The sequence below is a fragment of the Juglans microcarpa x Juglans regia genome, chromosome 2D (assembly GCF_004785595.1).
Source record: "Juglans microcarpa x Juglans regia isolate MS1-56 chromosome 2D, Jm3101_v1.0, whole genome shotgun sequence".
NCBI lineage: Eukaryota > Viridiplantae > Streptophyta > Magnoliopsida > Fagales > Juglandaceae > Juglans > Juglans microcarpa x Juglans regia.
The window spans coordinates 2,123,017-2,148,284 of NC_054596.1; the positions used below are offsets into that span (position 1 = coordinate 2,123,017).

The window sequence follows — 25,268 nt, forward strand, 5'->3', positions numbered from 1 at the left end:
TGTAACCTTGTATTGTATATTTCTATGCTTTAAGTCTCTATTCCATCCCAGGCGGAGGTTTGGGGGCGTCTCAATTTAATTGTTGTTAAATATAAACATAGTATTGGCAATTGTCTTTGAATTTTGCTGTGATGATATTGATATCCCAACTCTTTATAAAGTAAATTTTACCGCCAGCAATATATATGTTATTACTAAACAACACAGAATTTATATTCAAATACTTCTTTATTATTTCAATCATCAGCATCTCAATCATAATGTGTTGTTTTTGTCTCACTGATAGTAGTCAAATGGGTCAAGCTCAAAATCAAGCTTCAAATTAAATTTTCAAGTCGCTTTAATCCTCTTAGGTCCGTTAAATACAAGCTTAGGCTCTAATTGTGCCATTGCTAAATATTTTTCTCATTAATATCTTCTCCAATACAATAGCAAATTTAATAATTATTTCTTAATCATTAGCTAATCCTTCAAATGCTGCTAATAAAGACCTCGATTCAATTTTTGTGATCTGAATTACTAAAATTAAAATCATAATTTTGATGATTAAGATCTTGTTATATATGTCATTGATTTAAATGGAAATATTAAGAGCTATTGAGAGATGTTAAAATAGATTAATAAAGACCACTTTAATAATTTAAGATATAGAAATAAGCAATTATTTCTAAAATTTAGCATATCAATAAAAGAGATCGTTTTTAAAAGAAAATTGAGATTATTACTTCATGAAAATGGGGCCCCGGGCCGTTTTGTGAAGGATAAATCGGTAAATTGACCAAAGGAGAAGGAAACCAACTAATGCGGCCTATACCATCCTTCCCTCGTGTGAAAGCCCCAGATTTGAGATTATACCTCAGTCGTATCTACCTTGATTTTCCCCCAAACTTTCTCTGGAAAATCTCATTGCTTTCTACGCTGCCAAACAAAGTCCATCCGTTTTTCCCCGAACACCCTAGATGTCGACATCGGGGCAGCCCCAGTTCCGATACACGCAAACCCCCTCGAAGGTCCTCCACCTCCGCAATCTCCCCTGGGAGTGCATCGAGGAGGAGCTCATCGAGCTCTGCAAGCCATTCGGCAAGATCGTCAACACCAAGTGCAACGTTGGCGCCAATCGCAACCAGGCTTTCGTCGAATTTGTAAGCCTCTCTTTGTATTGGAAGAATTCGTACTGTTTTTTATTGGAATCTGACGGTATCGCGGAGTTTGTAAAGGTTTTACGTTGTTTATACTTGCTTTGTATCTATATGGCTTGACATATAGGTATTTAGTTAGGCATGTATTTGTTCATAAGAGAGGGGTTTTGGCGAGGAACATTTTGGATCTTGGTGAGATGAGATTTTGTTGATTTGGCTATTCGCTGAACTGGGATTTCCAACTAATGAATACTTTGGGGGTCATTCTATTGCGATGAATTCCATGGAACTGAGAGATAATTTATGGGGTTGATATAATGGTCTTATGGTGTTTTCTTAGTATTTTACCGTTTTGCAATGATTTATCTACGAGTTTTTTTTCAAATCCGTTTGGCATGGTAGAAAATGGTCAGTCAGATTAAAAAAAGAAAAGAAAAGAAAACGACAGTGCCCCTCCAGAAGATGGACAAATTCCCCAGAATTTCAAATGGATTAATTTCCATGTAGGCACTCCGCACTCTTAACTCTAAGCTGGTTTTATGGAAATGCATTTGTCCTAAGTACTCACTTTATTGTTGGTTGTTTTTAATTATTTATTTCTATGTGAATTTATTTATAATAGAAATGTTAACTATTTCAGGAACTTATAAAAAATTGTTAACTATTTCAGGCAGATTTAAATCAGGCCATATCAATGGTTTCATACTATGCATCATCTTCTGAGCCTGCCCAAGTTCGTGGCAAAACTGTGTATATTCAATATTCAAATAGACATGAAATTGTGAACAACAAAAGTCCAGGAGATGTTCCTGGAAATGTCTTGCTGGTTACCATTGAGGGTGTAGAAGTTGGCGATGTTAGCATTGATGTAATTCACTTGGTAAGTGCTTTTCTGAATCGATCAGTTGCATTGTTTCAAATTTTCTGATGGTACAATCCTTATATTAACTAGTTTTTTTTTTTAAAGAGGCATGAACTACTTAAGTCTTCCTTTATAAGATTTTAAATTTTTCTAAAGCCAATATTGCTTTCCTTGGTATTTGGATTTCATTATATTAACAATCTTTTTTCTCCAAGAAAGTAATTCTATAGGGTTTTTAAGGTGGATATGTAACAGCCTTGATCCTCTCCTTGCAACACAATGCAGAAGCGTAGGAAAATAGCGTAAAAGATAGAGGTTTAAGATAGATCAATCTACAATATGTATCTTCATAGATATCAATTGCCTTGTGAGAGCTATTTTTATAATGTTAAAAAATATGATCCACCAATTGACACATTGTACGGCCTTGTCTTAGTCTTGATTAACAGCCTAGAGTATTTCTTTTAAGTTTTTAAGTGGACTTGAAAGGAACTTAAAAAAAATCTCAATACTTTTTCTTACGAATAATTTAGGAGTTTCTAGTTAATGAAATGTGTTATTATTATGTTACACATTGAGCCATATAAACGGCAAAGTACAGTAAGAAACTTGGCAAATTATAGTGTAAATCTCAACTTAAGAAATACGACAAATAAAGGGCATTTTTTCTGGTACTTCTGATGTTAAAACCCAAGAAAAGTGTTATTCCTTTTAAGAATTGAGAGAGATAAATCAATTGTATTATGCATGAACCCTCAGGAAATGAGGTCTAAAGTTGTGCAAAAGGCACATTTTTGTCTACGCCTCTTGTGTAGCACATGCCTTGTTGATGTTTTGAAGGTCCAAAAGATTTTCTTTTTGATAAGTAAGATAAGGTGTTATTAATGTTCAATAAAAATAAACAAAAGCATTGTTCATATTCAGGTTACAATTAGGTGGGACTCATGATCAGCCTGGGAATGAATTTCAGAATCTTTCTTATGTAATGGCTGAATTGATAAATTTTTGCATGCAGTAGTATTTGTCATTTTCATGTTAACCTTAACAAACTCTTGTATAATATCTGGTTTCATATGGCATGCTTGAATATTTTGTTTACAGGCACATCTCCATTTTTTTTTATGACCGCTACTCTAGATTATCTGTTTATCATTTTGTTTCTTATGTAGTTGCAATCTAAATGATAACTCTAGGTTTCGTATCTTCCCGTAGTATATATCTAGGGAATATTGGTTGCATATTTCAGCATTAGAGTTCGTTTATCATGTTCTTCTAACTTTTTTGGAGCAAGCATCCTGAATGAATTATACACTTTTTTTTTTAAATTGGTTGAATCACAGATGATGATGTCTCTTATTTATATCTTTTGTTGGAGACAGTTTGGAATTATTGTCATGTACGTCATACTCCTTTCTAAGGTCACGCATATATGTACAGGTGTCATTCTGCACTTATTTCTCATCTGTTTGGAATTTACTTTTTGTACCCATATTATCTACATCTCGGTTGGTTTCTGATAGTTATCATTTTTCCTTTTCGTAATGATATTGATACAATGGAATCATACTATTTGAAATTTTTTTGCCAGGTATTTTCTGCTTTTGGCTTTGTACATAAAATTGCTACTTTTGAAAAGGCTGCTGGTTTCCAGGTGTGATTTCAACTGCAGTGGATGCTTTTGAAATTATTTTTGTCTTGCTATATCACCCACTTCTATGGCATCTGGCAGGCATTAATCCAGTTTAGTGATGCTGAGACCGCATCTGCTGCTAGGAATGCCTTAAATGAAAGAAGCATACCCAGGTATGCCTCATTGTCGTCCCCATGTCTCCTTTGGGCTTTGGTAAATTTGGAAGGGCACCGATATTTTACTCCTGTATTCATGTTCTAATGGTTTCTATATAGGTATTTGCTTCCAGAGCATGTTAATTCATGTCACCTGCGTATTTCATATTCTGCACACACTGATCTGAATATCAAGTTCCAGTCTCACAGAAGCAGGTAACAACGGAATCAAGAGATTCTGTAATCCGTTTCTTCTATTTTTAAAATTCTTTTGTGTTGACCTTGTTCTTTGCTCCAATCCTCTGCTCTCTGTTTATTTTGTTGAAAAATATATTGAAGTATAAAGGATTGAGGGTTATTTTGACTGCTTCATGCAAAATTTTAGTTTGGTATGACAGTGTTGCCTTTGTTTGTTTACAACTTGGTCAAAATTAATTATATTGGAGTGTCAGTCCTTGTTTTCGGTAATATGGTTGCGTTTTTACTCAGTAGCACTTTCTAAATGTTGCATAAAGTAGTGGTATGCATAACAATGCATGATAGGTCTGGAATTTATTTGCATAATCCTGCAGGGACTATACAAATCCATATCTTCCTGTGAATCCTACTGCAATTGAGGGTGTTGTGCAGGTAACTTCTTGTTCATGGAACTTTTATTGCAATTTGCATTTGTGAGTGTACACTAACAAACTGTAGTGTTCAGCCTGCACTAGGGCCTGATGGAAAGAGGAAAGAAGCTGAGAGTAATGTGCTTCTTGCTTCAATTGAGAATATGCAGTATGCTGTCACTGTGGACGTTCTGCACACTGTGAGGATTTGTATGCATTCCTCTTTTGAAGTGATTCAACTAGGTTACTTGCTTATACAATTATGCTGCTTTACCTGTCACAGGTATTCTCTGCCTTTGGCACTGTCCAGAAAATTGCTATATTTGAGAAGAATGGTCAAACTCAGGCACTTGTTCAATACCCTGGTATATAATTCTCTATTTGGCTATTATGTCTCCCAAGCATTTGGTGTTTCTTTCAAATCCTTCTGTGTTGAATTACATGCATCCTTATACCTTGGTGTTTGTTCTGTTCTTGCACGCTGGTATGTTTCTTTCATATGTTTTTTTTCCTTGTTCTTTTCACTTTGAGCAAGGCTTTGGCCTAAGAAGGAAAATTTCCTCCGTATTTTCACTGTTATATTTGTCAATCTTTATCAGTCATTCTTTGGTCTTCTCTCTCAAACCTCTTTGCCAAGCATTGGACCATTGGACCTTTAACTGAACCTGTGATCCCATCCAACACACCTCATTTTATTTTCTGGGTGCCACTCCAACTGGTGTCATTAGTGCACCGGTGAATTTAAAGAGCCCATTATCATCATGTAATATGTTATAACTAGTAATTGACACTGCACATTTTAGTTTTGTTTTTGGGTGCGGTTTTTCTTCATTATAGCTACTATGTTTGATCACACAGTTTGAACTGAGGGGAGATGATTTAGTTTTCAAAAGGTTCCTTGTGCTGATATGCAATCCAGCTAGTTGACTCTGTTTACTTGAAAGGACCTTGTTAGAATCCATGGTACCATATATCTCATTATAACATGAGTCATTGAATAAGAGCTGTGGAACTGATATACCTTGAAATTTGTATGTTTGAGGTATGGATCTAGTTTTCACTCTATTGAAATGTGGTGATGGGCTTGAGTAGATTCAAGTTGGTTAGGTCTCAGGAAGATCTTTACGTTTTTTTTTCCTACCACCCACTTTAATTGTTGAAGCGTATGGGACAGATATCAACTCAGGATCTGTTTACCTTTTAGGGTTAATGCATATTACCTGGAGGTACTGTTGAAAGTCTATTTATGTGGCTTTTTAATTTCTGCATTCTCTCATTTGGTCTCATTGATTCTTTATGCTGGAATTTGTACCAAATTACAATACACCTTTTACCGTTCTTTTTTGTTTATTTTCTCTCTGGAAGTTGTCTGTCGTATTTGCATTTCTAGGCCTCTAATTAATTGTTGACACATATTAGCAAGGCGCAGGATTTACTTTTGGTACAGTTTCTCTCTCCCCCCTCTCCTCCTCCCCCCCCCCCCCCCCTTTTTCTCTCCTCCCCCCTTTCCCGTTATTTTATCTTTTCATGGCTGTCTATTGATATATTATTTGTTCTCTTCAGATGTTAGTATTGCAGCAGTTGCCAGAGAAGCTTTAGAGGGGCATTGCATATATGATGGTGGCTATTGTAAGCTTCATCTATCATACTCTCGTCATACTGATCTCAATGTAAAGGTACAAATATGTAATTTTGATTTAATGTAAATGAGAAAAAAAAATGAAAGGGGAAATAATGTAAAGAAGTCCTTAGAAGGGAGAGTGGATCCTTTCTTGATCGAACTTGGTCCTTAAATGTATGCTTCTTGACACTTAATTGCCCTTTATCATGGTTACTTGTATTTATTACATGTTTATGAATATTATTTGAGAATCTGACCATTTGTTTTACATTTGACACCTACAGGCTTACAGTGACAAAAGTAGAGATTACACAATCCCAGATGCAAGTTTGCTTGCATCACAAGTGTCAGGTCTCCCTGGTGCTCCAGCAGCTTGGCAAAATCCTCGGCCTGGTCCAATGTATGCTGGAAATGATTTTAATACTGGCGGTTCTGTTCCTGCTCAGTATCCTAGCAGACAGATGGCACCATGGGATGCCTCCATGCAGGCCGGCAGAGCCCCATTTGGATCTGTTCCTAGCACTTATCCTGGTCAAAATTTTGCAGTAGCGACCAGCCAAATTCCTTCTGCCGTCTCTTCAATGGGATTTTCTTCAGGGTTTCCACCAAATGTGCGACCTGGTGGTGCTTCATCTTCCGGTCAGCTTCAGCCGGGGATTCCACCAAATGTGCGACCTAGCGGTGGTCCGCCTCCTGGTCACCCTACTTATTATGGCCAATAGGTTGCATCTTCACTTTATGTAAATGCAAGTTACTAGCATTTCTAGTGTCTCGTGCTTGTATCCAAAATGCTACATTTTCATTTTGTTTATTGAGGAAACAGTGACGATCATGCCCGTAAGAAGCCTGTGACTGACTAAATTTTTCAGTGAGGCATGCTTCAGGATATCAATTCTGGCTGCATTTGGGGTTGAAAGTGACCTCTCTGTGTTTTTCCCTTTGTGTTTCCAACCTTTTATAATTTTGATATATATTAGCCAGGATTGGAAACGGTTCATTAAGGGTTTTGCTATGCATCAATCACTATTCACCTCCACACTCCACACTCCACACTTGACGGTTTTTTCTTTCTTTGTTCATAGGGTGTGGGGTGTGGGTAATGAATAGTGGCTGACGGGAAGATTCTAACGGCAGTGCATAAGCTGGCAATAAGTATGTTTGCAGCAAAGGGAGAGCAGAATTTATACAATTTGCCTCCCAAAACATTTTGGTTACAATCTTATCGAGTTTGGTAGCATGGAGAGAATTCTGAACACGCTGCTGATCAAGCTTGGAATGGAAAGGAGAGAAATCCTGTGCTGTGCAAGGTACGGATTGATATGATTGATTATGAAGATGTGCGACACTAAAATGTTTCACATCCTGGCTAAGCATTTCTTGTCATTAATCCTTAGTAATATTCATCTGGACTGCTTGATCTGTTTCGATATATATAAAAAATATATTTGTATCTATTAAAGAGATTATATACCAGGCTTAGAGAAACTTAAGTTTAGTTTGGAGTAAAAAGAGTATATTGTTTGTTTAGATACGTAAAATTATATTTTATTTTTGCTCTGATATTTTTTATATGAAACAAAAAAATAAAAATAAAAACAAATAAATAAAGAGACAAAAAAGCTACTTTCTTGCTGTATGTGTCTTGCTGGGAAGGATCTACTCTACTAGGAAAAGGATTTTATAGTAGTGACCCCGTGCAAGTAATCATCTCTCTAACTTTTGAGTCGGCATTTTGCCTCTTATACTGACTTTTTTCCTTTCCTTTATGGATATACTGACTGCCCCCTCGTGATTTTAGAAGGAAAAACTCATCTATACATCCTTTTGATTAAAACCTGCAATAATTCATATGTTGGACATCTTTTCTTATCTTTTCTTTATATTCTTTTACTGATAGGAGAGAAAAAAAAAAAAGAAAAAAAAAAAACTGGTGGTGGGATCTGGAGGTGATAGGCTTTTAAGGGAGTAATCCCTTACCTACATTTTATTGTAAGTAGGCTTATTTCATCAAACTTAGGTTACGCTTGGATGTTGAGTTGAGTTGAGTTGAAATGAGTTGAGTTCTTTATGAATAGTAGTGAGTTTTGTGGGGCCACTTAAGATGAGTTTAGATGTGTTTGAATGTTAAAATGACTTTAGATATATTTATAGAAAGTTGAAAGAGGTTATGGGTCCGGCATGTAAAGATGTGTTGAGTTGAAAAATATTGTGAGTTTCACATGTAAAGAGATCTTGAGTTAAGTGATATTTAGTGATTTGAAAGTTATGTATTTGAATGTTGGGTTAGACTTAAATTTGAACTCAATTTAGATGAATTCAGTTACTTTCATATTTCAAACATAACCTTAAAGGCGGCAGCCAGAGCCTGGTCAAAAAAATGTTATTCTGAAAGAAACATCCAACATGGAATCTACAAAGCACTAAAAGATCCATGGAAGTGAGTTGGGGGCATTTGACCTAATGAGGCCACCTCTGTTATTATATATTTTGCATATCTCACTTTTACCCAGATCTTGCTAATTCGTTGAATTACATAGGCGTGCATGCACTACACGCTAATTAATAAGATATCACGTCAATGATCCTATATATAATGACAAGAATATGTTCTTCTAGCCCACTTAAGCTCATCGATGCTCTCATCGATGATCAAATTTTAGAGACGAAGAATTATATCATGATCATCAATGCAAAAGGACCACCCCGGGTATAAGAGAATGAATCACCAGACAGTCCTGAAGATATATGATAATGTGAATTGAACCTTACTAATTAATGAATGAGACACATGGCTTAAGATGGGTTTGCTAGAAGAAACAAATTAAGGTTCCCGAGCTAATTGCATGTAATTTTGGCTTTATGATGTTCTAAAAGTTGTTTGCATTTTGATTTTGGTAGGGCGGTGGGCCATTTTTAATGAAGTGTAGCTTTTTGTCAACAAACAACGGTGATTATAATGAAGAAGATAGAACGAACTGTTTCGTCACTCGATCAGTTTACATCGATCGATCCAGAGCATACATGTGACTGAAATTTCCTGATCACACATGAGTAGTTGCATGCATATCATGGGAGGACGAATATCTAAATAGTAGTTTGTGTATGGCTTAGTTAGGTAATCTGCATGGGTACGTATCTCCCACTTAGTTCCATTCATAAATAAAGATTACACACATTAATAGGCAAACTTGTTCATACGCCATACTTTCCCATTTAGAATTCATGCCCACGGGGAACATCTTTTTTTTTTGGTTGCTCCCATGAGCAAAAAAGAAGTTAAAATTTAGCTAGAATATTATCTTTTGGCCATAACATGGACTTCTAGCTAGATTAGTTCACATTGGGCTAGCTATCTTAAAGTCCAAATAATAATAAAATATTATATATTTTAATAATATTTGATAATTTTTTTTAATATTTTACAAATACACTTCATATATTAATTAATAACTTTATTAAAAAATAAAATTATTATTTTCAACTATTTTTTCCCTCAACCTAATTATTCAAAAAATATATTTTGCCAAACATTCACCCAACAATCATATATACAAACATACCAACATTTCTTCTATCCAACATTTATATTTAGAATTGTGGTTGAAGCCAACAAACATTTACATTTGAGATTCATGTAATTTGTAATTTTGTATTCATTTACATTCGAAATAGCACTAGCATCGATGATACTCTGTTTTCATATTTTTCATCATCACATTCTTCCATACTTTGAACAAGAGGGACTTTCTCAACAAGAGTTTGGTAATAGAAGAATTGAGACAATATATCCAGTTCATAATATCCATAACATTTAGTTTTTTTATTTTATTTTATGATAAGTCCATAACATTCAGTTCACAAATAGTTAAAACAGTTTATAAATGTACCCTAAAACACTCCACACTCCACCTTAATTCGAGACCGATTTGCAAGGTCCATCTTGTTCATCACTATGATCTTCCTTGAAGAAGATGTGTAGTCTCTCAATTGCTCATATTCTGATGATAATGGAATCTAGAGGCAACAATAGTAAACATCAAAATAATGTTAAACATATTGATTGTTCCAGATCATCCAGTGCCCAACAAACTGGAGAAATGAAAATAAGTTGTTCAATATTCTATAGTGCCAAACAAGCCACTTCGATTTCAAGGCAACAAGAGTACTCTCCAAACCAATTAAAAAACTCGCTTTTGAATAAGCCAAGTAAACAATTTTCACTTTAAAGCATGCAAGTTACTTGATCTACTAGTGAATGGACATATTAAATCTGTCAAAGCAGAGGACAAGGACCATAACAAAATGCACAAAAGCATCACAGCAAAGGACAAGGGCCATAACATAATGCATAAAACCATCACAGCAGAGGACATCATGCATGCACAACAGACACAATACAAGCACAACAAAGAAATAGAGAATCTTCTACCTCCATATAAATCCATATGAGAATGTTGAGAAAATCAAGTGAATGAAAATATTATTCTCTCTTAGGTATTTGAATAGAATATTTGTAAGCATTGTATATTTATGTGTGTCTTAGAATACAATGACTATTTGAATAGGATATTGGTAAATGTTTTTTTTGTTCATGTCATTTTTTGAACCTTTTTTTTAAAGATGTTAATAAATAGAAAATTTACTTTAAGAAGCTATTACTGAAAGCACTAGGCTCAATATAACCTCTCTGAATAGAAATCTCAATCCAAATTTAATTCCCATAGAATAAATTGATAGATAAATAGATAACCCAAGTTACTAACTCAGTGAACTCTTCAACTAAACAAAATATGCATAATCTAGATCTTTAACATGAAACTTACGTGCATCAATAAGTAGATATTTGGGAAAATGTAGACTGTATTGTAGGCCTTGTACAAGACAGAGATTTGCATGGTTTTCGATCGGTTGTTCAACTTTTTAAGACAAAGGAAAACAAAACAATAAAAGAAAAGCCAACTCAATAAAATAATAAATTCCACATCAAAGAAGAGTGTAAATCGAAACCTATGTAAATCAAAACAGAGTATCCATTGAAGCCCATGTAAGAACCATGAAAATCGAACAGAGTGTAAATCGAAATCCATGTAAAGCAAAACACACGAAAAAATCCAAATTATAAATTAGTTTGTAAGAAATACCCAAATGGTGATTTTGTTGTGGTAGATTTGTGGAGGAAATGCGTAGGTCTCTTGTGGGCTGGAAGACGATGGCGTGGACGATTGACAAAGAGAAGAGAGCGTGGACGATCGAAGAAGATGCAGGTCAAGTCTCGTGTTTCGCACGTTTCGGGATGAAGAAAAAGAAAAACGATGGAAATGGAATGAAGAAAGAGAAAGAACGAGGGAAAGAAAGATGGTAGATGAAATAATAAAATATACCTTTCAATGGTAAACAATACCTCGCCAGATATAGAAGGGAGCTAAGATAGATTATAGCATAAACGTCAAACTTGGGAAGTTTAGCTAGGCCAATGTAAATGTTTTTTCCCACATTTGCTTTTAATTTGGACTTGCATTGGCAAATGCTCAAGAGCATTGGCATTGGCTAAATTTGAAGAAATATGGCTTGAATGATCTGTACTGGAGTAGTCAAATAATAGGGACTTGAAATATGAGCTATTGTATTTGGGTGTGTTTCTTCATATTTGAAGATGTACTATTCATCTTCAAAAATAAAATTTTATTCTAAAAAATAGACCCAACTAATGGTACATTGAGAAATAGGTTGAGGAAAAATAATAATTGGAAAAATATAATAATTTAAGTAAAAATTAAATTATTAATTAACATATGGTTAGTGTAGTTACAAAATATAAAAAAAATAATAAAAATTATTATTAAAAAATAATATTTTATTATTATTTTGACTAATTCAATGTGGAGTTACGACTTGAATGATTTTGAATTTATAAAAAACATGCACTTTTAACTAAATTTTATAGATAACTTCGATGAAACCAATGTTAATGCTCGCCCCTGAATATGTGCATTCAACTGCAACTAGCTTATTTCATTCTACTTTCAGACAGTTGTCATAAATAAATAAAAAATATATTAATTTTAGAAAGAAACCATGGAAGTGACTCGGGGACACTGGAACATGCCACCCAGCTGGTGATTTTATCTGACTTGCCCATCTCATGACTTTTTAGCCTTTACATGAGTTTGCTTTCGTTGATGTTGGCCGGTGACCAGACCACATCGTGTATGTTATTTAATAGCATGAACATGACCTAGTTCTATCCACGACTCTAGATATCATTAAAATTAAAGGATATGGTTATTCTATCACGCTTGAGCTCTGATCATGCAATCTCGATGATCAAAGTATGTTTACAGACCAAAATAGATCATTGATACAAAAGGACCACGGATGTGAGTGTACGCGGTATGGTTCATGAAACAGTGCAGATGTGATGTGAGTCCCTCATAGCGATTGATCATGCGCCAGACATGCACTGGCCGGCTCAAGACCTTGAGCATGCATGAAAGAAACAATAAATGAAGGACGATGAGCTTGCATCTAAACTTGGGTTTACGATGTTCTCAATGGCGTAGGCAACTTAAATTAGGTGGGGGTGATCCATTATTAATGCAGTATAGCTTTTTGTCGACAAAAATGGGGGATAATGAAGAAGAAGATAGAACTAAACTGTTTCATCCTGGCCAGATCAATTCTCATCCAAAGCAAACATGTGATATATACTGGTCGGAGGAAGACAACGTTGCAGAAGGGACTGATTTTTTGTGATCGCACATTGACTGCATATGGGACGACAAATTATACACGTATATCGACCATATGGAAATATTGTAAATTGTGTCACATTCTAAATGAACCCAAGTTGATTATCCGTATCACATGCTTTTAGAGTGCAGAGGCATCTGCACATGCAGAAATGAATTATTGCTAATATGTAGTAGTACGTACTTAAAAAGCGATGGCCGTGATGTCCATATCAGGCTTCCCATCTTTAATTCGCGGGTCCGAAGAATTGAACTATAATGCGTTGTCATTGTCGATCGATGACAAACTTGCTATGCTGAAGCAATGCTTTCCATATAATGTATGCAGAAAGAGTGAAATCTTCTGATCAAGTCTCTCTGACGCAGAAACAGCTTCATATCAGCATGTTCATTCTCCCCACATCTTTAAAATTTGTGGGTCAGATATTGAACTGAACTATGATGGATGCATTTGTCATTGTTCACGATAAACATGCTACGCTGAGGCACTGCCTTCTCTGTTTGTATGTAGAAGTTTGAAAAATCTTAGGCTCTGACTTGAATGATTTTCCTAGATCAGAAACTACTGTTTTTTAACAGGGAAGTATTTGTCATGATATAATGATTTTTTCCCCCCGTAAATATTATAGGGTCGATACTATATACTCATTTCTCTCCAACTTTATGTCAAAGATTTTGAACTTGAACTCTAAATTTTAAACTCCAAACAAAACTATAAAAAATCTTAATTAGAAACGATTGACAATTAAATTTAATTAGGAGGCTGTGATACCCCATATGATAAGGATATGGATAGGTGGTAAATAAGATCTCATATTACTTGAGAATGATAAATTCTCGCTCTTTATATGGTTCAAATGAGGCTCTAATTATATCATTGACTAGTCTTTTAGATTATAGATCATGTGATTTGGGCCTTTCATTAAAGTATTACAGAGGCTATATTTTATAGGCTACACTAGCCTACACCATGATTACAGTCCTGTAATTTATGAATTAATTATAAGCTCTTGGTCATGATCAACTGGACATGTTATTTGAGGTTGAGATCAAGTAAATTGGTTAATTTGCATGAGTTGGACAACATTGAACCCCCCACAATATCATAAGTTGGGATATCGGGTTTGATACTGCCTCCAATCACAAGTAAATTGAAAGCATGCAATGGCGCTATGCCATCTTCTGTCAGAGATTAATTGAAAACTGTACTGAATCTTATAACAATTCAAGTCCACCCTCACTGGTATTCTCACATGATCACATCTGTACGAGTTTTGAATTTAATTAGTCATCTGAAAGAAATTTATAATTACCAGCTAGCTCGCTCTCTCTCTCTCTCTCTCTCTCTCTCTCTCTCTCTCTCTCTCTTTCTCTGCCCTGATCAATTGGGCAATGTGGAATATTTCTTTTAATGAAAAAAATATTTTGTCATCTCAACATTTACCACAATTTCCAATTCAACATTTTATTACAATCATGCAGTATTAATATATGCTTCACAGTTCACTCAAGGATCCTATACTATTACTTCTCCCAACCAAAGTAGAAAGGATCTCATGTGTTGCAAAAAGACATGAAACAAAAGTTAGGGAGCAAGGCAAGTACGTGTGGTCTAGAAAGAATAGTACAGTTGGATTAATGCCCTGAAGCTTTTACATCAAAAGACGTTACCTGCTTCAAACAACCGTTTGTCATGTTGCGGTAGATGAAGACCAAAGTAAATGTTGGAGGTTGGAGTAGAGGGGTAGGTTAATTTTACTCAGCATAGATGCTCTAGTAAGCAATCTTTGAAATAGAATATAGAGAAAGGAAATTGTATTTCTTTTTTGTTATTTATGTAATCCGCAGAACCTTTCCCATTCATATGATTGACATTAAATGTCAATTTCAGTATGGAGATGTAGAATGAAACTGACTGCAAGGAAACTGTGTAAATTGCAAAATGAGAACTCTGACCAGTCTGGCCTGCATGTGGTAACATGACCACAGAACATCTTATCGAGTGTGTTGATTTTCGATGCCAACATCATAATGATCTAAACTGCATTTTGGTAGGTTGTTGGATCCTCCGGATCTTAATATGAAGCAGAAGGTTTTGAAGGCAATAGAGACAGAGTCGTGGTAAGTTGATAAGATCGGTAATGGCGCTAAATCTGGTAAGCTATAGATCTGAAAGCATGGAAAATGGTAATTTTCGTTTAGTGCCTAGAAACTGTTCCCTTCTTGTCTTACTCATGCATCCATTATTTAGCGTATAGGGCTAGAGAAGAGTTTGAACTCGGGCATTAATTCATGTTGCCCCACTTCGGATACAAGGATATTTTCCAAGTCGACAGCCTGAAACCACGCGGTCTCAACCCCCTTTCCCCAAAAGAAAAAACTTCTGTAATCTGCAGTGAAATGGATAGTTTCAACAGTTCACGGTACCAAAAGGTTCGAAACCACTTCACGTAGTCTTTAAGTTGCATGGTCCCAACAGCTCAAAGATGAGTCGGGTTGTCAGTCAGGTTTGATGTTGACTGGCCTCTATTTATTCCCCCACTCTTCATTTCCCCGTGCAAGTCTTCTCAAGGTTCAATTCCTGTCCAGCTAGTTTGCTTAGTGCAGGAAAATGGCTCTTTTTGGTTTCTTTATGGTGGGGTTTATCTCCATGGTCGCGTCAGTTAATGGGTATTATGGAGGTTGGACAGATGCTCATGCCACTTTCTATGGTGGAGGTGATGCTTCGGGGACGATGGGTATGTAACTGTATAGAACTGAATCTAATTTTTTATAATTTTTTTACTTAATCATATTGTTTTCTTCTGTAGATAAGAACATTTTCTAATCCATTCTCTTTTTGGCTATTTTATAGGCGGGGCTTGTGGGTATGGAAACCTATACAGCCAGGGTTATGGGGTTAACACAGCAGCACTGAGCACTGCATTGTTCGACAATGGCCTAAGCTGTGGGGCCTGCTTTGAAGTTAGATGTGCAAATGATCCACAATGGTGCCTCCCTGGCTCCATTGTGGTCACCGCCACAAATTTCTGCCCACCAGGGGGTTGGTGTGACCCTCCCCGCCCCCACTTTGATCTCTCTCAGCCAATCTTCCAACACATTGCCCAATACAGAGCTGGGATAGTTCCTGTAGTTTACAGAAGGTAATCTAGCGAGCATTTTACTCACAAGTTTTCTCCCTCCTAGTTATTTTCAAACGCCTCCAGTTAATTTCTCTGTCATGGTTTCTACAGGGTAAGTTGCAGAAAAAGTGGAGGTATTAGGTTCACCGTCAATGGTCATTCCTACTTCAATTTAGTTCTAGTGACCAATGTTGGTGGTGCTGGGGATGTGCATGCGGTTTCCATCAAGGGCTCAAGAAGTGGCTGGCAGGCAATGTCCCGGAATTGGGGTCAAAATTGGCAGAGCAATTCATATCTCAATGGACAGAGCCTCTCTTTTGTTGTCACAACCAGCGATGGACGCAGTGTGGTTTCATACAATGTTGCCCCGGCCAGTTGGTCCTTTGGACAGACTTATACTGGTGGACAGTTTCGCTATTAAACGTCCCTCACTCTATTAAGACTGTTTACACCATGTCTACTAAAGTATGGCAAGGCTATGGTTAAAAAATCCTACAGATTTATATTAAAAAGCAGAGTATATAGGACCCTTAATATTGGCTCAAAATGGCAAGGTTTGGTTTGAAAAGGTCCTCTCCCTTTGAATATGATTTTGCGTTTTTGCGGTTCATGTCTCGCTTTGTGTTGAAGCCTGGAGACCTTATTTAATTAGTTGCTGGAGAGAGAGAGAGAGTTAATGGCGGCTAGGTGGTGCAGATTTACTACCTGCCTGTAGTGCATCGAAGTATGAAAAGCAAGTCTTTTAACGTTCTGTTGATGGCAGTTTGGCACTGTAAGTTTACTGCCTGCCGCTATGCATCAAAGTGTAAGAACTGTCTTGATAATGCTTTTACAGGAGGCATCTATGCTTATCTCAGAAAAAATTGCATCGATAATGATATATGCTTGTATCTCGAAGGTCACTGTAGTAAGCTTTAATAAGCTGCATATGCGTGTCTGTATTTGACATATTACTTGAATGTGATTGGTAAAGCTTCACTTTCTGATCTAGCCAATGGAGATGTAAAGCTTTCATTTTCCAGACATTACCTTTTCGATGATATAAAGTAAATTGCATAATGTTAGTAATCAAACCAATTTGGTTTGTTCTGGGATGAATTGCACGTGCAAATGGACCATTTTACTTCATAATAAGCTTAAACTACTTAAACTTTATAATTAGCTTAAACTACTTAAACCTTTTATCTTCAACCTCCAGGAGGCAGCAGTGGAATGGTCAGAAATTGACAATACAAACTTATCCCCATGAATATATATCTTTCATAAATTTGGTGTCGTAAAACTTTAGAGTGAAATGAGCCCCCAAATCCAACTATATATGAAAGACAGCAAAGTGATTATGCATGTACTCTTTTAAGTTTTTGTCTACCTGTCTCCATTGATAGGGGACACAGGAAAATGCTTTTGCCGCAGTAAAATAGTCTTGGTATGTTCAAATATTCGCATGGAATTGCATTTGGAAAAAAGAAAAAAAGGAAAAAAGCTAATATATGGGAGGCCACCAGTACTTCTCAAAATCCTTGATAAGGAGTTAGTTATTTTTGACAATTGTAGATATCGTGAGTTGGATCGATTGGCATTCTACATTGATACTGAGCCAGGAAATCTAAGCACTAATTAATGTTCTGGTCCCAAATGTCTTTCTCATGCGACAGTTTTATCCATGTTAACAACATCATCCACATGGAGAGATTGTATAATTTTTTAAGAAATGATATATACAAACTCTAAATGCATAAGTTTTGAACAATATAGCGTCAATTCATTTCAAGTGATAGCATAAGATTTTAGGGTGTGTGTGATTACTAAAGCAAACTAGAACCTTGGAAAAGAGAGAGCTCCGGCAAGTGGGAAGAGATAAGGTGCACACATGGGGTGCCGTGCATCACTTTTTCAGAAGAAAAATCATTCTTCAATACTCAATAGAAACAAAGATAGAGAAAGTAAAGGTATCCCAATAAAATAAGCTCGTTGAACAAGAATATATAACAGATCCAGCCAATAAAGAGTTGCCGACACGAATGTTTTTTCTTTTTACTATCACCTTAATTAAATGTTTCTCGTAGATTTATATGATCATTGACTTGTCATATATACGTGCCTCCGTCTCAAGTTCCCAAATCCTACTTGCTTGCGTAAACAGTGATGTCTAATGCCATTCTCAAGGTTTCACGAAAGAGCTCGGAATAAAGGTTTGATTTTGCAATCATCGCCCAACTTGCAAAGCTCCCGCAGTGCAAAGAAATGTACCAGCTTCAAGATTCTACCCAATTTTAGTTGCTTTAAAGACATCATTATTATTAGAGATAAATCTTGATCTGACATCTGATGAGGAGAAGCTGATTTGCTTGTTATGATTTAGAGTCTCCAACAGCTGTCTAGGTTTGGTTTAAGTTTCACCTATGGTTTAGCATACCATAATGATGCCAGATATGGCGACCCCATTTTCTTTAAACTGCATCAGCTTGTTCTCTGACATCTAGGCATCTAACCAAGCTGTATGCAGATACTAAAACTGTGGGATGCAGTTGTCACTGCGGTGGTTGCACCGTCATAGTCGCCATGGTCATTAGTACAATCAAGCGCAGTTTCGGGGCTGATAAGAAAGCAAGGTAGTATGTCCATTGAAGTAATAGTGGGAGAGAGAGAACAAAGAAGGGGAATCTAATACTTTGAAATGGTGTGAGCCAGGTTGGCTACATGGCCTGGGAATCTGAAGAGGTTTATAATATGAGGAAATTGCGATCCACAAGGAGCACAAATAATGCTTCCTCAATTTGATTGCATTTAATTTTACTGGTGTTAGATTTGTGACACAAAAAATGTCACACAAAAAATTTACGTTACAGGTCACTCTGAAGCTTAGGCATAGAATTCGCTCGATACATTCAAGCAAACATCAAATAGAGTGTTCACTCGAGATTTGTTTGATACATCGTTCGAGCAAATAATTTAGTAATTGTAAAATTAGAGTTTCTGCCAAATAGCCCTATAAATATTCTATTAATTAATAGTATGGCCAATCTAGAATAATATATTTCTTTTCAAAATGTATTTTATCATTTTTTAAAATAATAAAATACTATGTAAATTTATAGACCTAAACATGTTATCGAATCACGTAAACCTTTGCTCGTGTGATTGAATTTTGTTTTTGTTTACTTTACTGTCATTTTTTACGCAACAGCTTGCGTATGCTTGTACTTCGGCTAAATATGGCCGTGCTCTTGCTTGGGCTCAGGGGCAACAGCAGAAGCCCTTGCCCGACGTATCTGACCAGGAAAAGCAAAGGATTTCTTACGACGGTGTTCTATAAGCCATTGGTCACTTGTTCAATTACTCTGCCTGTAACGGATCTCTATTCTCTTTTGTGCTTATTCTATAACTTCAGAAGCAGTAGCTGGCTAGATCTTTTTCTCAACTGGGACGGCGGTCACAAATGTTTGTGTACCTGCTTAAAGCAGTATTCCATCAGAGGTCCGATTAAAATGCTTTCCTCTGAAATTAATTTGTATTTTACGAATTGAACATATTTGCCGGATTGTCTTTCTGTGTTGTCTAGAAGGACAAAATGCTTGCTGTGACGCTGTCTCTAGTTCGACTGAGTTTGACGGGAAAATGTTCACGGTTGAAGTTTCTGTTTGGTGGTCTTCTTGATAGAACGTACTGTCCGGGCCTATTTCTTCATAATCGGGAAAGAAATATTAGTTAATGGAAGTAGAAATTAATGGGAAATTGATATATTTATCAACTTGGGATGTCGATTGTCGAGGATTGGTTCCATTTGAGAAGAGAATTGGACTTTTCATTTTAAAACGCCATTACAATGATAAGTATGTTAGTGAGGTTTCATTTTGAGTGCAAGAACCTCTCAAGATTCAACTTTACTATATTTGGTATGATGATGATACCAATAAATCTTATATATAACAAGGGAATCACACACGACCAAAAAAATATCTAATTGGAATCACACGAATAATAACATAGAACTAAAAGGAGGAGTGAATCCAAGCTCGATATGTTTTATATATGTATGTCCAGAATGAAAAACAATCATTCAGCAAAAGACGTTCTCCATCAATCTTAAAAATTCATTGAAATCTATTCTTCCATCACTGTTTTCATCATATGTCCTGATCATTTTGTTGCAGTTCACCACTTCTTTTCCTTCCTCTAAGCCCAAAATACAGAGAACTCTCTGCAACTCCTTTCCATCAATATACCCATCTCTGTTCTCATCAAAAACATCAAAAGCTTCCTTCAACTCCTCCAAGCTTGGTTCCTTCTCATCAAACAGCCCTGAAACCTCATTGGAACTGAACCCCTCCAGAAGTTCCTCGCCTTCTGAGCTGCAAAAAATTCCCAAGTTTTGCATGACCGTTTCTGCATCTCCTCTGCTCAAGATGCTATCAGCTTTCTTTCTGCTTGTGCTAGCCTGTTGCTGGCTCAGCTCAAAATCTGAATTCTTTTTCTTATTCCAAGCCTTCGGGTTATGATTATCAAAGTTGGGTTGGTATTGGAGAGAAGACCAAAATCTTGTCAAAAAATTGTGTATTTTTCTTAGACAAATGGCAATTGTTTGGATGAAAAGAACATCAAGCGAAAAACAATACAATGAGAAAGCCGATATGCTTTTCCTTTGTGACGCCTTTTCCATTGTAATATAGCAGATGGAAGGTATAGTCATAGATTATCCTATCAAGAAACAGAAACAGAAACAGAAATCTCGACTCCTCACCGAGTGTGAGGAATGAAGTTCGATTCAGAAAAGTAGAAGAGGGGGAAACTAGAGAATAATTGGCATGAAGATTATGTTAGAATTGAAGAGTAGGGTTCCTATATAAGGACTTAGAATTTAGCCGGATCCTTTGAAGACATCAAAATGGTCAGATATGAACTGTGGAGGGGAAGGTGCTTGCGTGGTGCCTCTGGTCTTGCATGAGAAGATGGGAAAATCATTGAAGTGGTCAATCCGGAGAAGTTTCTCCATTCCCGATATTTTAGGAGTAGTGTTGGAAACATATGGAAAAATATAGCTGAGGCTGGCCTGTTCTTCTTTGTCCGCATATGTATGTTTGTATATGGGATTTGCCAAGAATCTGCCGGTTTTCCAAAGTTGGGTTGACTTGGCTGAGGGAAGAAAAAGCATTGAAGTTTCTTTCTTTATTTCTATCTTTTTCCTTCCTTCTTCTGGGATAAGTTCTGAAATTTCTAGGAAAGTAATAAACTTTGACCATGAGGGCTACCCACTATTTCCTACAGTTTACACGGACCGGTTTGAAATTTTATAATGCTATTCATTTTCCGCGCATGGGTTTCTCAAGATATTTTATATAAGACCTGTTTGAAGAAAGTGCCATCTCTGTTGGCGTAAAAAGTTTGCATCTTGCGAAGTTGTCACTGTAATTTCTTCCATAAACGCTTGGAGGAGTGCCCAATACTATCTGAGAAATATGTAACCTCTTCTAGTTCTCGTTCCACACACGGCATGAGAGGGGAAATTGGTGCAGTGCCCATTGGTTTCAATGGGGCAATCACTCTGAGTCAAGTCTATACCTTCTCATTGCCCCTCTTCATAAACATCTTTTCTTTTTGGCCATCGCCTGTGATGTACAGAGCGTGTAGGAGTAAACAAAACAAAAAAAGAAGAAAGATTACACAAAAATTCGTTGATTTGCACAGAATATCGAATAAAAGTACTATTAAAACTTTGATAGTTTCAAAGAATACCAAAGAATCGGAAATAGAGAGGAAATTATCCCAAACTGTAATTCATTTTCAGAAACTGGTCTGTTTGACCACTGCGATTGACAAAATCTATGAACAAAAAAAAAAAAAAAAAAAAAACTAAAGAAACCTTAAATTACCGAGATTGCTAGTACCTGCCTTCTTCGCCCGTAATGCATGTGACATACGGCAAAAACTCTAGCAACATAAGCTAGAAAGTTTCTCCTATGAGAACAGTGCAACAGGTAAAGGAAACATCTCGTGTTAATGTTTTTCTCCTTTCTTTTTCCCCCTCCGCTTAGCAATTATACACATATGTATGAGTTTTCAAGTAAGAAGAATACACAAACTCCGTCCACTGCCCTCCTAAAGTCTCAAAGAACATCTTCCAAGATTATCACCATGATGAGTCTATGACCATTAGTTTGCTCTTTACTGCATATGTTGGTGTAATTCCACGATCATGGTTGTATTAAATAAAGATTCAAAAATTCCTAGTCAGTCCAGATCACAGGACCAAATATTCAAAAACTAAAACTGCAAATTGGAAGAAGATATGTTGTCATCCACTAGCTAGTTGAGCATGCACCTAGTACTTATCAGAAAGTTGGAATTATCTATCAACAGGGATTGAGGAAGGCGGCTCTCCAGGAACACAAATATTTTAAATACAGCATGAGCCACCGCCAAGGGAGCATGATATTTGCAACAGAACCCGATTTATGTTAATAATGCTGCAGGTGCACTTTCATGCACGTGAAAGCATAATTAAGAAGTCTATTTTAACTCAACAAATTGCGCTCCACCAAGTCAAATAATTTTCTATTGTAAATCACCTTGAGGGCATTGATATAACTTTTTTTTTTTATGTCGGGGAATCCCTCCAACAGAGTAAACCTCGGTCTCATGTACCGTATTCTCGGAAGTTTTCTTACATAGAACTGGTTAAATTGCTGGCTTTTCACCAGTGGGTGTGGCCCCAAATGATTGTTTGCACCCATAAGGTGTTAAACCTTAGACCTTGAAGGGAGTGGTACCTCAAGACCAAGGCCTCACCACTTGGGCCAACCCTTGGTGTTGGCATTGATATAACTGAGGGAAGCTTGAATTGTTGATCTTGTAATATAATAAAATGTGAGGCAGAAATACTACAGAATATTGTACAAGTGAAGTTGTTAAAGCTCAGCATGAACTTTTATATACCAACATTCAACCCAAAGGACATCAAATTAGACTTAATCGGTTACCATGAAACACAAATTGGTCACAACAATATGCTAGTAAACAAGAACTAAAACCAGAGCTTATCACATCAGGGATTGACATGGCAAAGAAATGGACATGAGCACCTCTATATGCAAGAGAGAAACCGAGAATGTTATGGCATACAGATTAATCGAGTTCATGAGCATACAAATTAACAGTAGGACAGCAATGATTCACAACTTCAGCCTCGAAAATTGAACTTTACAAGTAACACAGACAGAGCTTGTAATCGATCATCTCATTGAAGAGCAAATGTGTTATTCTATTCCTCTTTGCTTGGATACAACAGTAAGAACAAGCATTAGCATACTGTTTTATTGCACACTTGAAGACAAAGGAGAAGAAGAAGAAGAATCCAAAGCTTCAACCAACTACAACCTATTCACTAATTACAATTGAAAAAAAGAACATCTCTTAGTAGCATAAACAACTCCAACCTTCTTAACAACGCTGCCTACTCATCTACATAAACTTGGCTTGGCTTGAGAAAGACAAAAGAAAATGACAATCCCTTTAGTCTTTGGTTGATAACCTCAATTAGACTTGCGGAGGAGGGCTGAAAATGTACCCACTTCTCGGATTAGTGTTTGGCCCGGGATCCGAATAATCCATCACTTCTATCATCATCCTCGATTTTCCAACAGTACTTTCCTGGACAACAAACAAATATTTACTCTATGGACATAACAAAATTAAAAAAGAATTACGGAGTGAAACAACCATAAGACGCATATTTAAAATAAATAAATAAAGGAAAAAAAAAAAAAGGTTACTGACCTCTACTCGAAAAGTGGAATCTTCATGCTCAACAGTCTCCATCACTTTTCTTCCGAATCCTTCAAATAGTCAAGAAAACGCGCAAGGAAAAAGGGACCAAATTAAGAAAAGAATAAAACCAGACAGAATTTATTCCTAGGAAAAGAAAAGGCAAAAACAAAAGCAACAGGGTGATACCATGAGAGAAACACAGAACCAGAAGTGATGAAACAAGAAGGATGTTGAGAAAACAGGACCGACCCATTATTTCTGGCAGGATTCTGATATGAGAAACAGCCAAAAAAAGAAAAAAGTAGCTCTCTCAGATTTCCGAATCCAAGCTCGGATTATATGAGACTTGAAAGTTAGCAGAAAGCAGCTTTTGGGCTTTCCTAGGGAACCGCTTCAGCTTCAGATCCAATGAGGGGCATTAACTGCGCATATAACAGCACTGAGACAATTTCGCTGTACAGATAAGAAAGCATAAAGAAAAAAAAAATGAGTGCTTTTGTGACCTTATTTATCAGCCCTTGCACCCACTACCCCTTTTTGTTTGTTTCTAATAATATGCCATTTTATTTAGGTCGTTTAATCCCTTTTTAAAATTTTCTATTGTTCTAAAGAATACATACTCTGTGATCGAAGCAATCCGCCAGTTACAGTAAACTCTAGTCATTGGACCACCAGAGTTGAAAACTATTCTAATGGTCGCACAATATAGACTGTCATCTCCTTTCCATTTAAAGCAATGAAAATATGGTACACTTTATTTTAAGTAAAATAATTTATATATTCTTAAAGTTTGTAAATTTTCTATATTTTTTTTTTTTAAGTGAGGAAATTTGATAATCATATAAAAATCTTATTTTTTTTAAATGAGTCATACTTTTTTTTTTTTAAATATTTTAAAACTGTATATAATATTACTCTTAAAATTACAGAGTTTTAGAAGAAAGAAAAGAATTTTATTACGTGGCTGTGCACTGGCTATCGTTCTGGCCAGCTTTATCTACTGCAATGGAATATATCATAATTATTATATTAACTATTTAATGTGTTTAGCTCCACATCGTTGTGAGTTTATGTGGATTGTGGGTAAATATAATCAGTTTAGTCAGAGTTCACCGCACGTGAATGTCTAAAGAATGATGTTCATGTGCTTGAAAAGGAAACATCACATGTCACCATTAAAACGAATAAGTTCTAAGATTTTCTGATCTCCAGCTGCCAAGCTTCTTACTTGATTCCTTGTTGCCCTTTTCATTTTTCTTCCAAACTTCCTCGTGGGTAAACTTGTTTGAGGAAGAAAATAAGGAAAGAATCGTGTTAGTTACAAATTTCAAATCTTTGCGTAGGTCTTTTATCAAGAAGTGAGTTTCATTAAAAAAAAATATATTTTTTTTTATATATATTTTTTCAATATAAGATCGATTTTTTTATAAAATTTATACAAAATTTATCTATTTAAAATTTATAAAAATTATTTCTCACTAGTAAAGGTTCCAAATGGATTTCATGTTGATCAGATTTCACAGTACTTATCTTGCACTAGATTAGCAATAAAGTTGGGTCTTATCCAACTAACATAAGGTAGACAAGTTGGCATGTCTACTTTCTTTGCAAAGTATAA

The 25,268-nt window shown here is 36.0% G+C and overlaps 4 protein-coding genes across 7 annotated transcripts; 2 read left to right on the top strand and 2 right to left on the bottom strand.

The window, feature by feature from the left end:
* Positions 1-801: 801 nt before the first annotated feature.
* On the top strand, positions 802-7,510 carry LOC121249757 (polypyrimidine tract-binding protein homolog 1-like). Of its 3 annotated transcripts, XM_041148548.1 has the most exons (11): positions 806-1,142; positions 1,810-2,019; positions 3,590-3,652; positions 3,731-3,804; positions 3,907-4,002; positions 4,359-4,416; positions 4,490-4,594; positions 4,678-4,759; positions 5,958-6,070; positions 6,300-6,737; positions 7,098-7,510. In XM_041148548.1, exons 1-10 carry the CDS (start codon positions 960-962, stop codon positions 6,735-6,737), a joined length of 1,422 nt encoding a protein of 473 aa, XP_041004482.1. In that variant the 5' UTR covers positions 806-959; the 3' UTR covers positions 7,098-7,510. The 3 variants fall into 3 exon arrangements, with proteins under 3 accessions (XP_041004483.1, XP_041004482.1, XP_041004481.1); XM_041148549.1 differs by lacking the exon at positions 7,098-7,510 and having other exon boundaries at positions 802-1,142; positions 5,958-6,023; positions 6,300-6,448; XM_041148547.1 differs by lacking the exon at positions 7,098-7,510 and having other exon boundaries at positions 6,300-7,010.
* Positions 7,511-15,258: 7,748 nt separating this feature from the next.
* Positions 15,259-16,907, top strand: LOC121249759 (expansin-A10-like). Its single transcript, XM_041148550.1, has 3 exons — positions 15,259-15,502; positions 15,619-15,907; positions 15,998-16,907. The coding sequence occupies exons 1-3, from the start codon at positions 15,376-15,378 to the stop codon at positions 16,305-16,307; spliced, it is 726 nt and encodes a 241-aa protein (XP_041004484.1). The 5' UTR covers positions 15,259-15,375; the 3' UTR covers positions 16,308-16,907.
* A 2,884-nt stretch (positions 16,908-19,791) lies between these two features.
* Positions 19,792-20,903, bottom strand: LOC121249760 (probable calcium-binding protein CML46). Its single transcript, XM_041148551.1, has one exon. The coding sequence runs from the start codon at positions 20,574-20,576 to the stop codon at positions 19,947-19,949; it is 630 nt and encodes a 209-aa protein (XP_041004485.1). The 5' UTR covers positions 20,577-20,903; the 3' UTR covers positions 19,792-19,946.
* Positions 20,904-23,123: 2,220 nt separating this feature from the next.
* On the bottom strand, positions 23,124-24,211 carry LOC121249761. 2 transcript variants are annotated; one of them, XM_041148554.1, is made up of 3 exons: positions 23,837-24,211; positions 23,660-23,718; positions 23,124-23,533 (listed from the first exon to the last, which is right to left on the bottom strand). In XM_041148554.1, exons 1-3 carry the CDS (start codon positions 23,901-23,903, stop codon positions 23,420-23,422), a joined length of 240 nt encoding a protein of 79 aa, XP_041004488.1. In that variant the 5' UTR covers positions 23,904-24,211; the 3' UTR covers positions 23,124-23,419. The 2 variants fall into 2 exon arrangements, with proteins under 2 accessions (XP_041004488.1, XP_041004487.1); XM_041148553.1 differs by having other exon boundaries at positions 23,660-23,721; positions 23,837-24,195.
* Positions 24,212-25,268: the final 1,057 nt, after the last annotated feature.